Raw genomic sequence first — 15582 nt, 5'->3', positions numbered from 1 at the left:
ATAAGGTGGTGGGCAAGGTTTGGCTGAGATGCTCTTTGGAGGGTCGATGGACCGAATGGCCTACTTCCACACTATGGGGATTCTATGACTATGGAATTTCTAAAGCACTCTGCAATTCAGATGCACTACCCTCGGTGGTGAAATTCCTCCTCACCTCCATCTGAAATGGATGACTGTACATTCCGAGATGATGGCACTCTGGTCCGAGAGATTCCCACCAAGGGGAAACATCCTCTCCACATCCACCCTGTCAATTCCCTGAAGAGTCTCATATCTTTCAACAAAGTCACCTTCCATTCTTGTAAAATCCAACTAGTGTAGGCCCAATCTCCTCATCCCTGCATATCGAGGATCTTCTCTGGTTTACCTCCAACACCAGTATATCTTTCCTTAGATAAGGAGACCAAAACTACTCATAGTATTCCAGCTGTCACCTCACTAGTGCCTTGCATAGTTTTAGCAAGACCTCTCTACGTTTATAGACAATAGACAATAGGTGCAGGAGTAGGCCATTCTGCCCTTTGAGCCTGCACCACCATTCAATATGATCATGGTTGATCCTTAATCAGTATCCTGTTCCTGCCTATCTCCATAACCCTTGATTCCACTATCCTTGAGAGCTCTATCCAACTCTTTCTTAAATTAATCCAGAGACTGGGCCTCCACTGCCCTCTGGGGCAGAGCATTCCACACAGCCACCACTCTCTGGGTGAAGAAGTTTCTCCTCATCTCTGTCCTAAATGGTCTACCCCGTATTTTTAAGCTGTGTCCTCTGGTTCGGCACTCACCCATCAGCGGAAACATGTTTCCTGCCTCCATAGTGTCAAATCCTTTAATAATCTTGTATGTCTCAATCAGCTCCCCTCTCAGTCTTCTAAACTCAAGGGTATACAAGCCCAGTCGCTCCAGTCTTTCAGTGTAAGGTAGTCCCGCCATTCCAGGAATTGACCTTGTGAACCTACGCTGCACTCCCTCAATAGCCAGAATGTCTTTCCTCAAATTTGGAGACCAGAACTGGCACACAGTACTCCAGGTGTGGTCTCACCAGGGCCCTGTACAGCTGCAGAAGAACCTCTTTGCTTCTCTACTCAATCCCTCTTGTTATGAAGGCCAGCATGCTATTAGCCTTCTTCACTACCTGCTGTACCTGCATGCTTACCTTCATTGACTGGTGTACAAGAACACCCAGATCTCTCTGTACTGCCCCTTTACCTAAATCGATTCCATTTAGGTAGTAATCTGCCTTCCTGTTCTTGCCACCAAAGTGGATAACCACACATTTATCCACATTTGAAATAAGGCCAATGGCCTGGATGTATATTATCAAAGGTATTTGAAGCAAATTTTTACAAAGGAGCATTTTCTCCTGATTTTTCTCTCAGTGGTGCTCCCAGCAGTATCAGGGAGATTGAACAGTAATTGCTCGTTAATCCTCGATGGTAGATAGCCTTATTCTTCACACGTTTGATGGGCCCTTGACCTGCTTGTGCTTTGCATTTCACAGCCTTAAAGTCATTCCATTAATGACCTGAAGGAGGATTGTATTTGGACTTACCGTATAGGGACCTGCCACTGGGCTTTGAAGACTTCTCCCTGCAACATGAAACATACACATCAACAAAACGTTACTCACAATTGTCGGGTAAAATGTGACCCAACATTGTCTTATCTTAAACAATTTCTGTTTATCCAGAGGTATTTCAAATATGGGCATTCTTTCCAAAGGAATTTGAGCCTTCCATTGGTCCCCACTCAGAACACACTGAGCAGATCCTCTGCACCACACCTTAGGAAGGCCATAGGACCATGAGGCATTGAGGCAGAAATTGGGCCATTCGGCCCATCGAGTCTGCTCCACCATTCAATTATGGCTGATACGTTTCTCAACCCCATTTCTCCTGTCTTGATTCCCTTGACACTCAAGAACCTATCTATCTCTGTCTTCAATACACTCAATGACCTGGCCTCCACAGCCTTCCGTGGCAATGAATTCCACAGATTCCCCACACTCTGGCTGAAGAAGTTTCTCCTCATCTCCGTTCTAAAAGATTTTCTAAAAGTCTAAAGGCCGTGCCCTCAGGTCTTAATCTCTCCTCCCAATGAAAACATCTTCCCAATATCTACTCTGTCCAGGTCATTCAGTTTTCTGTATGCTTCAATTAGATTCCCCTCATCCTTCCAACTGCATCGAGCATGAAGCCAGGAAGGATACATTGTCCTTGGAGGGCGTACAACTTCGGTTTTTAAGAATGATGCCTAGACTTCGGGGGTCAGGTTACGAGGAGAGATTATCCAAATTAGGCCTGTTTTCTCTCTAATTTAGAAGTTTAAGGGGCAATCTGATTGACACCTTCAAGATACTAACAGGTAAAGACAAGGTAGATAAAATATTTCCACTGGTTAGACAGTCTAAGACTGAGGGGGCATGGCCTGAGAATTAGGGCCAGACCTTTCAGAAGAGATGTTCGGAAGCACTTCTGCACACAAAGTGTGGGAAATATTTGGAACACTCTTCCATAAACGGCAGTTTGGTGTTTGTTCAGTCATTAATTTTAAATCTGAGATAGATATATTTTTGTTAAATAAAAGCTATTAAGAGATGTAATGATTGGAACCAAAGCCAGATGGATCGCATTGACTATGAGATCCTTGATTGGGGTTGTTAGCCCTGGGCCAATCAGGGAGCCCTGGCTGACAGAGATAAATGGGAGTCTCAGAGCCCGGGTATCTTTGGAGAAGGAGCACGCGGTGTCCACCAACACCCTGGAGTTGTTCAGGGAGAGGTGGGCGTCGCAGGGAGTGGAGTGTATTATTTCCCCGTCCAATTCTATTCTGATTTAATCCCTACCCTCCCCTTCACTGTTTGATCACACAGCATTGCCCTTTGTTGTGAAGGGCAGTGCTTGTCACTGGTCACTCGGGTGTTTTCCTATCTTCCTGGTGGTGGGAAATGAATAAAGATTCGTACACCTTGTGTCTCACACCTGCACACACATACCATGGGTGCTGGGGAAAAATAAGCACTACCGCAGTTAGGTGGTAGTGTGGGGGTTAAAAAAAGGGGAAAAAAAAAAGGAAAAAAAAAACAAGAGTGTCAGAGAGTCTCCTCACTCCAGGGACTGACTCTGAGCTGGCTGGTCAGAGCCCATGCATTGTGCATCTGTAACCAACCTCTGTGCAGTTATTTCAAAGGATAAGGAACTAGACCACAGATCAGTAATGATCTAATTGAACGGCAGAACAGGTTTGAAGGGCTGAATGGCCTACTCCTATCCCGAAGGCTTCATATATTTTGTGAGGAGTTGAGTTTGAAGGATTGGGGAAAATTGATTTATTTTTAAGTTCTATGGATACCTGGATTTATTGACGCATATACCTGGGAGCTTTTCTCAAGATGATGTCAGTTTATTGCTTGCATTCACTTGGAGAGAAATCAGGGTTCTCAGGGTTCGGAATTTTCTCCCTGCCTTGTTGGAACAGTGTTTTCCTTGGGGACAGTTGGGTTTCCAGTTGGAAAGACTGCCCAGCGCATCTCTCTCCTATTTCCGAAACACCTTTGAAATGAATTCAGGGTGAAAGCAGGTTGTCCCGGTGAAAGTTTCTGGATAACTTTTATGTCCTACATGTTCTGTCTCTCACTTTGGCAGAATTATTACATCCCTGGGATGTAATCCCGAAACAATGAGCAGACCTGTTGTCCAGCATTGGTGAGGCAACACAATATGTGTCAACCTCTGTATTTCACACCTGGGTATACAAATGCCCACAAACCTCCACGGTATACTCATGGACCTCATGGTATACAGACTGCAACTCACACACACACACACAGGCTGCACATGTGCACACACACACACTCACACACACACACACAGGCTGCGCATGTGCACACACACACACACACACAAACACAGGCTGCGCATGTGTGCACACACACACACACACACACAGGCTGCGCATGTGTGCACACACACACACACACACACAAACACAGGCTGCGCATGTGCACACACACACACACACACACACACACACAAACACAGGCTGCACATGTGCACACACACACACACACACACACACACAAACACAGGCTGCGCATGTGCACACACACACACACACACACACACAAACACAGGCTGCGCATGTGCACACACACACACACACACACACACACACACAAACACAGGCTGCACATGTGCACACACACACACACACACACACACACACACAAACACAGGCTGCGCATGTGTGCACACACACACACACACACAAACACAGGCTGCACATGTGCACACACACACACACACAAACACAGGCTGCACATGTGCACACACACACACACACACACACACACACAAACACAGGCTGCACATGTGCACACACACACACACACACACACACACACAAACACAGGCTGCACATGTGCACACACACACACACACACACACAAACACAGGCTGCGCATGTGCACACACACACACACACACACACACACACACACACAAACACAGGCTGCGCATGTGCACACACACACACACACACACACACACACACACAATCACTTGCACCCACACACAAGTGCAAATGCTCACACACATACATACACGCACATATTTACATACACCCCCACACACTCTCACACACACATTCACACAAACACAGGCACACACACATTCACATTCACACACACACACTCAGACACATACACAATCACACACACCCACACACAAACCCACATGCAGACACACATACACACTCACATGCACACATACACACGTGCATTTACATACAGCCCCACACTCTCTCTGATGTACAAACACATGCACACACATGCACACTCTCAGACACATACACACACGCACATCTTCATGCACACATGCGCAAACACATATACACACTGACACGCACACATACATTTACATACATACCCCACACACTCTCTCCAACTCACACGCGTGTGCAGTCCCACACCCATAAGCACACACACACACACACACACTCCAATGAACACAAACAGGCCTCAGTACTGCAACGTTTACACTCCCCAACACATTCACATCAGCCCACACACAAATGGACACACACTGACACTGACTTGTGTGTTGTGCCAGCATACCAACTCTGCACACAGCAAAGCACATGCACCAATGCATGCCGTGCACACCAACTGTGTGCACCACCCTTGCATGCATGCACACTAACTCAGTTTTGGCAGATTTTTTCATTTTTCAGTTCCTGATCCAGAGCCATTTCTTTAAAAAAAATTTGGCCATGTTCTCATTTTTAAAAAATTTCCCTGTTGTTTAATAATTCAGTCAAGAGTCAACCTAAAATAAGACCCGTAATCCAATCAACAAGAGCAGTTTACAGAACACGAGGTACTCTCGGAAAGCAGCCAACGTGTGTAGGTGGCTTGAACAATTCTGACTATGGCTATATGGTGTTAATTAACTTAATCAGGAAGGTTGGAAATCCTTAACCATTACAGCACACCAACTTTATTCCACAACACACCAACTTTATTCCTGTCATTGCACAGCTCTCCCCGCGGTCAGGTACATTAGTCCTCCAGGAACTCCCATGAGAACTGAATGCTTCATGATGCAGATTAGGCCAAACATGATCCAATGGCCCAGTGTTCACTGCCTGAAGTGAAGCTGAGGAGAATAATTGCGTTTTCATCAAGCAGTGCTTGGGCGGCACATTGGCACAGTGGTTAGTACTGCTGCCTCACAGTGCCAGAGACCCGGGTTCAATTCCCACCTCAGACAACTAACTGTGTGGAGTTTGCACATTCTCCCCGTGTCTGCGTGGGTTTGCTCTGGTTTCCTCCCACAGTCCAAAAATGTACAGGTTAGGTGAATTAGCCACGCTAAATTGCCCGTAGTGTTAAATGTAGGGGAAGGGGTATGGGTGGGTGCGCGTCGGTGTGGACTTGTTGGGCCGAAGGGCCTGTTTCCACACTGTAAGTAATCTAATCTAATCAGTGCGATTCCTCGTTTTCATTTCCTTTTGCTGTGCGCAGTCTGTTTGGTGCATGCCACAGAATGTTCCAGAATGCTGTATGGCCATTCATCAACACAGGCACCTTGATCCAGGCACCTGGGTTCGATTCCACCCTCGAGCAACTTTCTGTGTGGAGTTTGCACATTCTCCCCGTGTCTGTGTGGGTTTCTTCCAGGTGCTCCAGTTTCCTCCCACAATCCAGAGATGTGCAGGTGAGGGTGGATTGGCCGTGCTGAATTGCCCCATATTGTTCAGGAATGTGTGGGCTAGGATGGTTAGTCATGGTAATGTCAGGTGACGGGGATAGGTTAGGGGGTGGTGGGTCTGGGTAGGATGTTCTTCGGGGGGAGGGGGTGGGAGGTTCGGTATGGACTTGATGGGCCGAATGGCCTGTTTCCACACTGTAGGGATTCTATGATTCTCAAACACTTCGGAACATAGGAAACGGGAATGGGAGTAGACAACTCATGCCCACTCTGCCATTTAACATGATCATGGCTGATTCTATCCTGGTCTCAACTCTCTTCTCCAGTCTGCTCCCCACAATCCCTTTAACCCACTTTCCAACAGAATCATATCTTTCTTGAATCTGTTGATTGGTTCTGCCTCCACTGCACTTTGGGGCAGTAGGTTCCACAGATTCCCAACCCTCTGGGAGAAATAGTTTCTCCTCATCTCTGTTTTGATCCGACCTCCTCTCAATGACCTCCTCTTGTTCTTGACCGTCCCACAAGGGGAAGCAGTTCGACTGCCAAGGCCAGTCAAAAAATACCCACCGGACCATCCACCAGTTCTATCCCAAACATTTCTTCCTATTAAGAACAAATCTTATTAGAATTAATAAGAATTTATGAAAATAATAAACATTTTGTTGGTAAGTTTATGCGCATTTATTTTAAAAAACATGTTAGTTCATGTCAAAATTATTGACATTTTCATATTATTTGCATTGATACCTCAAGAGATCATATTTATTTGGAATGTTGCATAATCATCTCAGTTATCCACTTTTGAAAAAAATAGTCTTTGCATCCATATTATTAAAGCAAGATGAAGAGGAATATAAGTAATTACTTGGTAGTGTGGAACATGTTTATTGCTATTAAAAAGAATTTTTGAAGCATTCTGTTTTCCACTCATCAGGACAGATTGCAAGAATGCCAAGCTTCAAAGGCTGCAACAATTGATACAGCAGGTGAAAAAGGGTGCTGATTGGTTGCCAAGTCCACTTCTGATTGGTTGAGGCATTGTCATGGGAAATGCACAAGGATTGTCCCCCAGGTTATTGTGAATTCAAAAAACAAGGAAGGTGCAATATCTGGGCTTGCAAGGCAGCTTATTCTGCTTTCTAGAAGTTACATAGATACACACACAGTAGGCTGTGTGCTGTAAGAGAATGGGACATATCCAGGTGTTGAACCGGTAGAGACAAACCTGGGAGAAGAATCGCTCCTGAGGGCATTCGCTGTGGCAATGCCTCGTCCAATCATAGAACATAGAACAGTACAGCATAGTACAGGCCCTTCTGCCCTCAATGTTGTACTGACCTTTTTCCTAATCTAAGATCAAACTAACCTACATACCCTCCTCGGATGCTCAGATACACTCAAATACACACTCACACATACTCACATGCACACACACACACACACACACACACACTCACATACACACACACTCTCACATTCACGTACACAATCTCTCTCTCACACACACACACTCACATACGCACTCACACATTCACGTACACTCACGCACACTAATGCACACATTCATGTACACACACACTCACACACTCTTTCACATGCACACTTATTCACGCACACTCACACTCATTCACGGAATGTGAACAGATAGCTACAGTACGCAGCAAAGGAACGCAAATGGTGAATGTCAGTCTTTATTGGAAGGAGCAGGGTGGAGGGAGTATAAGAGGTAGGAAATTGTGCTGTAATAGAACATAGAACATAGAAACGTACAGCTCAGAACAGGCCCTTTTGCCCACAATGTTGTGCCGAGACTTAACCCTAATGTAAAATATAGTAACTTAACCTACGCACCCCTCAACTCATTGCTGTCCACGTGCATGTCCAGCAGTCGCTTAAATGTCCCCAATGACTCTGCTTCCACCACCACAGCTGGCAATGCATTCCATACATTCACAACTCTCTGCATAAAGTACCTACCTCTGATGTCTCCTTTATACCTTCCTCCTAATGTCTTCAAACAATGACTTCTCGTACCAGTCAATCCTGCCCTGAGGAAAAGTCTATGCCTATTGACTCTATCTATTCCTCTCATTATTTTGTACACCTCGGTCAGGTCTCCACTCTTTGTCCTTCTCTCCAGAGAGAAAAGTCCGAGCTATTCAACCAAAGGATTCTGGGTAATCCAAGATGGAGGACGGGAAAAATTTCTGGCTGTAAGAGCTGCTCCTTTTTTTGGGGTGTTTTAGGTGTTGGAGGCGATTTCCTCGAATTCCAGGAGCAGTAATTACTGTTTTACTTGCTGTTGCATTGTTTTGGAAGTGTGGGGAAAAAAGTCAAAACAACAGCAGTTTAAAAGGGAGAAGAGCAGACAAAGGAAGCGCATGGTGAGGACAGTGCAGGAGGGAGAGAGAGAGAGAGAGAGAGAGAGAACCTGCCCTGGGGTCGGGGAGTCCAGAACTAGAGGGCATAGGTTTAGGGTGAGAGGGGAAAGATGTAAAAGAGACCTAAGGGGCAACTTTTTCACGCAGAGGGTGGTACATGTATGGAATGAGCTGCCAGAGGAAGTGGTGGAGGCTGGTACAATTGCAACATTTAAGAGGCATTTGGATGGGTATATGAATAGGAAGGGTTTGGAGGGATATGGGCTGGGTGCTAGCAGGTGGGACTAGATTGTGTTGGGATATCTGGTCAGCATGGACGGGTTGGACCAAAAGGTCTGTTTCCATGCTGTACATCTCTATGACTCTCTGAATCTCTTGATAAGGCAAGCCCTCCAGTCCAGGCAGTATCCTGGTAAACCTTCTTTGCACCCTCTCCAAAGCCTCTGTATCTTTCCTATAATAGGGCGACCAGAATTGGACACAATATTCCAAGTGTGGTCTCACCAGGGACTTGTAGAGCTGCAGCAAAACCTTGTGGCTCTTAAACTCGATCCCCCTGTTAATGAAAGCCAAACTACCATATGCTTTCTTAACAACCCTATCCATTTGGGTGGCAACATTTAGGGATCTATGTACTTGCACACCCAGATCCCTCTGTTCTTCCACTCTGCCAAGAATCCTGTCTTTAATCCTATATTCAGCATTCAAGTTTGACCTTCTGAAATGCATCACTTTGCATTTATCCAGGTTGAACTCCATCTGCCATTTCTCAGCCCAGCTCTGCATCCTGTCTATGTCGCGCTGCAGCCTGCAGTACCCCTCTATACTATCGGCGAGACCTCCAACCTTTGTGTCATCTGCAAATTTACTAACCCATCCCTCAACCTCCTCATCCAAGTCATTTATAAAAGCTACAAAGAGCAGAGGCCCAAGAACAGAGCCCTGCGGGACCCCACTCAACACTGACCTCCAGGCAGAATACTTTCCATCTATAACCATTCTCTGCCTTCTGTCAGCCAACCAAATCTGAATCTAGACAGCCAAATCTCCCTATATCCCATACTTCCTGACTTTATGAATGAGCCTACCATGGGGAACCCTATCAAATGTCTTGCTGAAATCCATATATACCACATCCACTGCTCTACCATCATCAACCTGTCTTGACACCTCCTCAAAGAACTCAATAAGATTTGTGAGGCATGACCTGCCCCTCACAAAGCCATGCTGACTGCCTTTAATCACACAATGCTTTGCCAAATAGTCATAAATCCTATCCCTCAGAATTCTTTCCACAACTTTGTTGGCCACACACGTAAGACTGACTGGTCTGTAATTGCCAGGGATTTCCCTATTCCCCTTCTTGAAAAGAGGAACAACATTCGCCTCCTTCCAATCCTCCGGAACGACTCCCGTGGAGAGTGAGGAGGCAAATATCCTGGCGAGCGGCTTAGCAACCTCCTTTCTCGCTTCCCAGAGCAACCTAGGATAAATCTCGTCCAGCCCTGGGGACTTATCAATCTTAATGTTTTCCAAACTTACCAGCACATCAACTTCATCAATCTTGATCTGGTCAAGACTGTATCCCAGCTCCTCTAAGTTTTCATTTACAACATTTATAAGAGTGAGTGTGAGTGCGAGTGTGTGAGTCTGAATGTGAGTGTGTGTGAATGTTAATTTATGTGTGATGTGTGTGTTTGTGTGTACGTATGTGAATATGTGAGAGTGTGTGTATATCTGTGAATATGTGAGAATATGTGTACATGTGTAGATGTGTGTGTGTGCGTGAGTGTGTGTGAATATGCAAGTGTGTGTGTGAGAATATATGAGAGTGTGTGCGTGTATGTGTGTGTGAATATGTAAGTGTGTGTGAGAATATATGAGAGTGTGTGTGCGTGTTTGTGTGTGTGAATATGTAAGTGTGTGTGAGTGAGAATGAGAGTGTGTGCATGTATTTGTGTGTGTACATGTGTGCGTGTGTGTGTGTGAGAATATATGAGAGTGTGTACGTGTGTGTGTGTGTAAGTGAGACTCGACAGGGATTACAGATTAATCTTCAGGATATTGCTGTGAAAAACCCAAGATGAAACAAATACATGAGAAAAAAGTATTTATTTAAATTGAAGAGATTTGCATCAAAGTCATCGAGGGGGCAAAACGTCACAGCGGTGATCTGATTAACCCTCGTGAATCAAACACAACATTATTGAATGGAAGGGAAAGTAAGCTGAAGGGGCTGAATGGCCTGACTCTTGATTGATGAGATGGTTAGCATTCCTGGTAAGGACACAGAGGGTGGATGTGTTGACTGATAATTGGATGGAATGCTTGCATGGATCAGAGTGAGTGGTTGGAGGCGGTGATCAGAAACCTCCAGGAACGTGACCCACAGAAGTGGTAATGCTGACGTGTATTTTTAGACTTGACAGAAAGGTGGCAACCCCCATCTGCATTAACCTGTTTCACCTGGCGCTGTGTGTCAGGAGCTTCGCAAACATTGATACAGTGGTACCCAATCTATTATCTAGTGTTACCAACACAATGAGTCATGAAGATGTGAGCAGGTTTCAATATGTACACTGCCTCCAGCCTTGAAACTAGGCTGCCTGCCAACCAGAGCGTAGCTATTTGAATCAACAAAGGCAAGGGCTGGGAGGATTGGGGCGAGTTCTCTGGATTGACGGGTATTCAGGCAGAATAAGGAGGTGAGGAGACACTCAAACATTTTGTTCCTGTTGACAATTTGCACAATGCCCAGCATTGTCCAGCCGCACAAAACAAACCAGAAATAAACTTAGTCAGAAGAACGGCATGTATCAGATAACACTTCACCACTACTGTCAGAAGAGTCCCGAAGGATTTCGCTTTCCCTCCGAATCACTTTGAAGTGTGTTTTTAATTCATTTCTTGGGCGTGGACATCGCCAACCACCTGGTATTTATAAGGTAAAAACAATGACTGCAGATGCTGAAAATCAAATACTGGATTAGTGGTGCTGGAAGAGCACAGCAGTTCAGGCAGCATCCAACGAGCAGCGAAATCCCGCTGCTCGTTGGATGCTGCCTGAACTGCTGTGCTCTTCCAGCACCACTAATCCAGTACCTGGTATTTATAGCCTGTCCTGGCCTTTCCAAAAAGTGGGTGCTGGCATACCTGTTTGATCCCAATCTACGTGAGGTAGGGACATCATTGGATGTCAGGAATGTGGAGCTGGAAAAGCACAGCCGGTCAGGCAGCATCTGAGGAGCAGGAGAGTTGATGTTTCGGACAAAAGCTCCTCGGACGCTGCCTGACCAGCTGTGCTTTTCCAGCACCACGCTCTCGACTCTGATCGCCAGTATCTGCAGTCCTCGCTTTCTCCTACATCACTGGGTGGTTAGCTCTGCTGTTTCACAGCATCAGGGACCCAGGTTCGATTCCTACCTTGGGAGTCTGCCTGTGTGGAGTTTGTCACGATGATCTTTCACTATAAATTCTTGTCCTATTATCCCACCCCACCAGCTACCTGACGAAGGAGCTGTGCTCCAAAAGGCTTGTACTTCCAAATAAACCTGTTGGACTATAACCTGATGTTGTGTGATTTTTAACTTTGTTCACCCCAGTCCAACACCGGCACCTCAACATCACGTGTAGAAGTTTGCATGTTCTTCCAGTGTCTGCAGGGGGTCTTCCGGGTGCTCTGGTTTCCTCCCACAGTCCAAAGGTGTGCAGGTGAGGGTGGATTGGCCATGCTAAATTGCCCCATAGTGTTCAAGAGGTGTGCAGGCTAAGCGGGTTAGCCATGGGAACTGTAGGATGATGGGGTGAGTCTGGGTGAGATGCCCTTTGGAGGGTTCGTGTTGATTCGATAGGCTGAATGGCCAGCTTCCACACAGTTGGGGACTCAGTCGTCCATAATCCTCTGTGGGATGAAGTTCCAGGATTTTGACCCAGTGACAGCGAAGGAACGGCGAGATATTTCCAAGTCAGGACGGTGAGTGGCTCGGAGGGGAACTTGCAGGGGGTGGTGTTCCCATGGATCTGCTGCCCCTTGTCCTTCTCGATGGAAGTGGGTTTGGAAGGTGCTATTGGGATCTTGGCAAGTTCCTGCAGTGGGCCTTGTGGCAAATGTGGCAGCCATAACTGTGCATAGAAAGATCCCACAAAGGTTCAGCTAAATAGCAGTGGAGGAAGTGGGATTTTAAGTCAGGACAATCCTATTATAGAGGCCAGAGAAACTGGGAACGATCACCTTAGAAGGGGGAAAACCATGAGGAAGTTCTACAGAGCTGAAAATTGCAAGTTCAAAACTGTGAAGGGGTGTTGATGGAGAAAATAAGGAGAAACCATTCCCCAAAAAGGACTGTCTTCAACAGATGAAAAATATTAACGATAAGAAGAGCCAGGAGGGTCTCCAGGGAGATTTGTTTTGTTTTCGGTGAGCTGTGCTCTGGAGTGTGTTGCCCCAAATGCAGCATCAACCTTAACCCGTATCAGGTTAAAGGGGAATCATTGACAGGTCTATGGGGGCACTAGCAGGAAGAATGGGCTCAGTGTGGGACACAGCCACCACATGCACAATGGGCCAAATGGCCTCCTTATGCAGATTCTCCAGAAGGAGCTTGGATCCAGTTATGAGACAGTCTGAAACACAGGATGGAAGCAATATCCGGGGGCAAAAAAGATCCTAAGTATCCTGAGAAGTTAACATTCAGCAGAGATAATATCAGAGGAGTCAGGACTAATTGGCTTTTTTCACTGGAGCGTGGGAGGTTGAGGAGGTGACCTTGTAGAGGTTTATAAAATCATGAGGGGCATAGATAAGGTGATTGGCAGGTGTCTAGGGTGGGAGATTTCAAGACCAGGGACATATTTTTAAGATGACAGGAGATAGCTTTAAAAGAGACACGAGGGGCAAATCTTTTTATGCTGAGGGTGTTTCGTGTGTGGAATGAACTTCCAGAGGAAGTGGTGGATGCAGTACAGTTACAAAGTTTTAAAGACATTTAGATAAGTATATGAATAGGAATGGTTTGGAGGGATATGGGCCAAGCGCAGGCAGGTGGGCCTAGATTAGTTTGGGATTATGGTCGACAAGGTCTGTTGGACTGAAAGGTCTGTTTCCCTGCTGCATGAGTCTCCGACACTGCTTAACAGTCGAAACAAATCTGTGGTATTCTTGGTAGTTGTCAACTCAACTGCCTTCGATTCCCAGAGACACACATTAGCACAAGCACACACTCTGATATCCACACCCCAATATATGTTCACTCTGTCACAAACAAAGACAAGACCCACACAAAGACTCACACACATAAACTTACAGACACTCACACATACATGCTATCACATACACAGAAGAGACAGGCAGGAAGCTGGAAGAATACAACAAACCAGGGAGCATTAGGAGGTGGAGGAGTCAATGTTTCGGGTATAAACCTTCTTCAGGACTCTGAGGAAGGGTTACATCTGAAACGTTGACTTCTCCTGGCTTGCTGTGTTCTTCCAGCCTCCTGCCTGTCTATTTTGTGTTCCAGCATCCAGCATCTGCAGGTTTTTTGTCTCAAATCACACACACACACACTCAAAGTCTGCTTTGCATTACATCAACACATTTAAAACATACAGCAGAAAGCCCTTTGTTGACCACACACCGAGACATAATGATTTAACCACACTCTTGTCACTCACTCAGTTAAACCCACTGTAATCACACAGACTCAACAAATGACATGCACAGCTACCAGGCGCAGCACAAAGTCAGAAAGCTAGGTGCTTACCCATACTGGAGCATTCCCTTTAGGTCTTTGGACCCGTAGCTCATCGCTGATCTGTTGATGTGGCAAAATCCTGAAGGGAAAATATTGAAAGGACTTAGTAAAGTGGAAACGAAAGGATTGTGCAGTCACCCTGATCTCACATACACACACTCGCTCTCTATCATCGATTTATCCCAGGATGTTTGTGACCTTAAAAAAAAGATCAATTCCAATCACTTTCAGGAATTAGTTAGTGGGAAATGTAACTTACAATCAAAAACAGTGAGACATCTATATACATTAATCTAATGTTGTTGTGGTTCTGTTTGCCGAGCTGGGAATTTGTGTTGCAGACGTTTCATCCCCTGTCTAGGTGACATCCTCAGTGTTTGGGAGCCACCTGTGAAGCGCTTCTGTGATCTTTCCTCTGGCATTTATAGTGGTTATATATGCCACTATACCACTATAAATGCCGGAGGAAAGATCACAAAAGCGCTTCACACGAGGCTCCCAAGCACTGAGGATGTCACCTAGACAGGGGACGAAACGTCTGCAAAACAAATTCCCAGCTCGGCGAACAGAACCACAACAATGAGCACCCGAGCTACAAATCTTCTCACAAACTTTGAACATTAATCTAATTTTTAAAAATAATGTTCGGATAGAAAACACAGAATATAAATTTACGTTTTTTTCCTTGTGTGCAATTTTAAGTGTCCCCGTCAGCTGCATTTTGCCCCATGATGGTTTCTTTTTAAAACTCTTGAATTCTGATGCACATGTTTAAGGGGAGAGGGGGAAAGTTCAAAGGAGATGTGAGGGGCAAGGTTTTTACACAGACAGTGGTAGGAGTGTGGAACGCGCTGCCAGGGGAGGTAGTAGAGGCTGATACAATAGGGGCATTTGAGGGGCTTCTAGATAAGCCCATGAATAGACAAGGAATGGAGGGATATGGACCAAGGGAAGGCAGAAGGGATTAGTTTAATTGGGCGTCATGTTCGGCACAACATCGTGGGCCGAAGGGCCTGATCCTGTGCTGGACTGTTCTATGTTCTACAACATTGTGGGCCGAAGGGCCTGATCCTGTGCTGGACTGTTCTATGTTCTACAACATTGTGGGCCGAAGGGCCTGATCGTGTGCTGGACTGTTCTATGTTCTACAACATTGTGGGCTGAAGGGCCTGATCGTGTGCTGGACTGTTCTATGTTCTACAACATTGTGGGCTGAAGGGCATGATCGTGTGCTGG

The 15582-nt window shown here is 45.8% G+C and overlaps 1 protein-coding gene across 1 annotated transcript in view; it reads right to left on the bottom strand.

Moving 5' to 3' along the window:
- LOC140489335 (epidermal growth factor receptor kinase substrate 8-like protein 1) overlaps positions 1–15582 on the bottom strand; it is a 107541-nt gene that overhangs the window by 70672 nt on the left and 21287 nt on the right. The window contains exons 2-3 of the mRNA XM_072588777.1: positions 14356–14425; positions 1556–1593 (exon numbers count right to left, since the gene is read on the bottom strand). Of these exons, the coding sequence (XP_072444878.1) occupies positions 1556–1593; positions 14356–14399 (82 nt within the window). The 5' untranslated portion in view covers positions 14400–14425. The remainder of the gene's footprint in view (positions 1–1555; positions 1594–14355; positions 14426–15582) is intronic.

This window comes from Chiloscyllium punctatum, chromosome 18 (assembly GCF_047496795.1).
Source record: "Chiloscyllium punctatum isolate Juve2018m chromosome 18, sChiPun1.3, whole genome shotgun sequence".
Taxonomy (NCBI): domain Eukaryota; kingdom Metazoa; phylum Chordata; class Chondrichthyes; order Orectolobiformes; family Hemiscylliidae; genus Chiloscyllium; species Chiloscyllium punctatum.
Note: the sequence above shows the minus strand (reverse complement) of the source record. Positions and strands in the feature narration are given on the sequence as shown.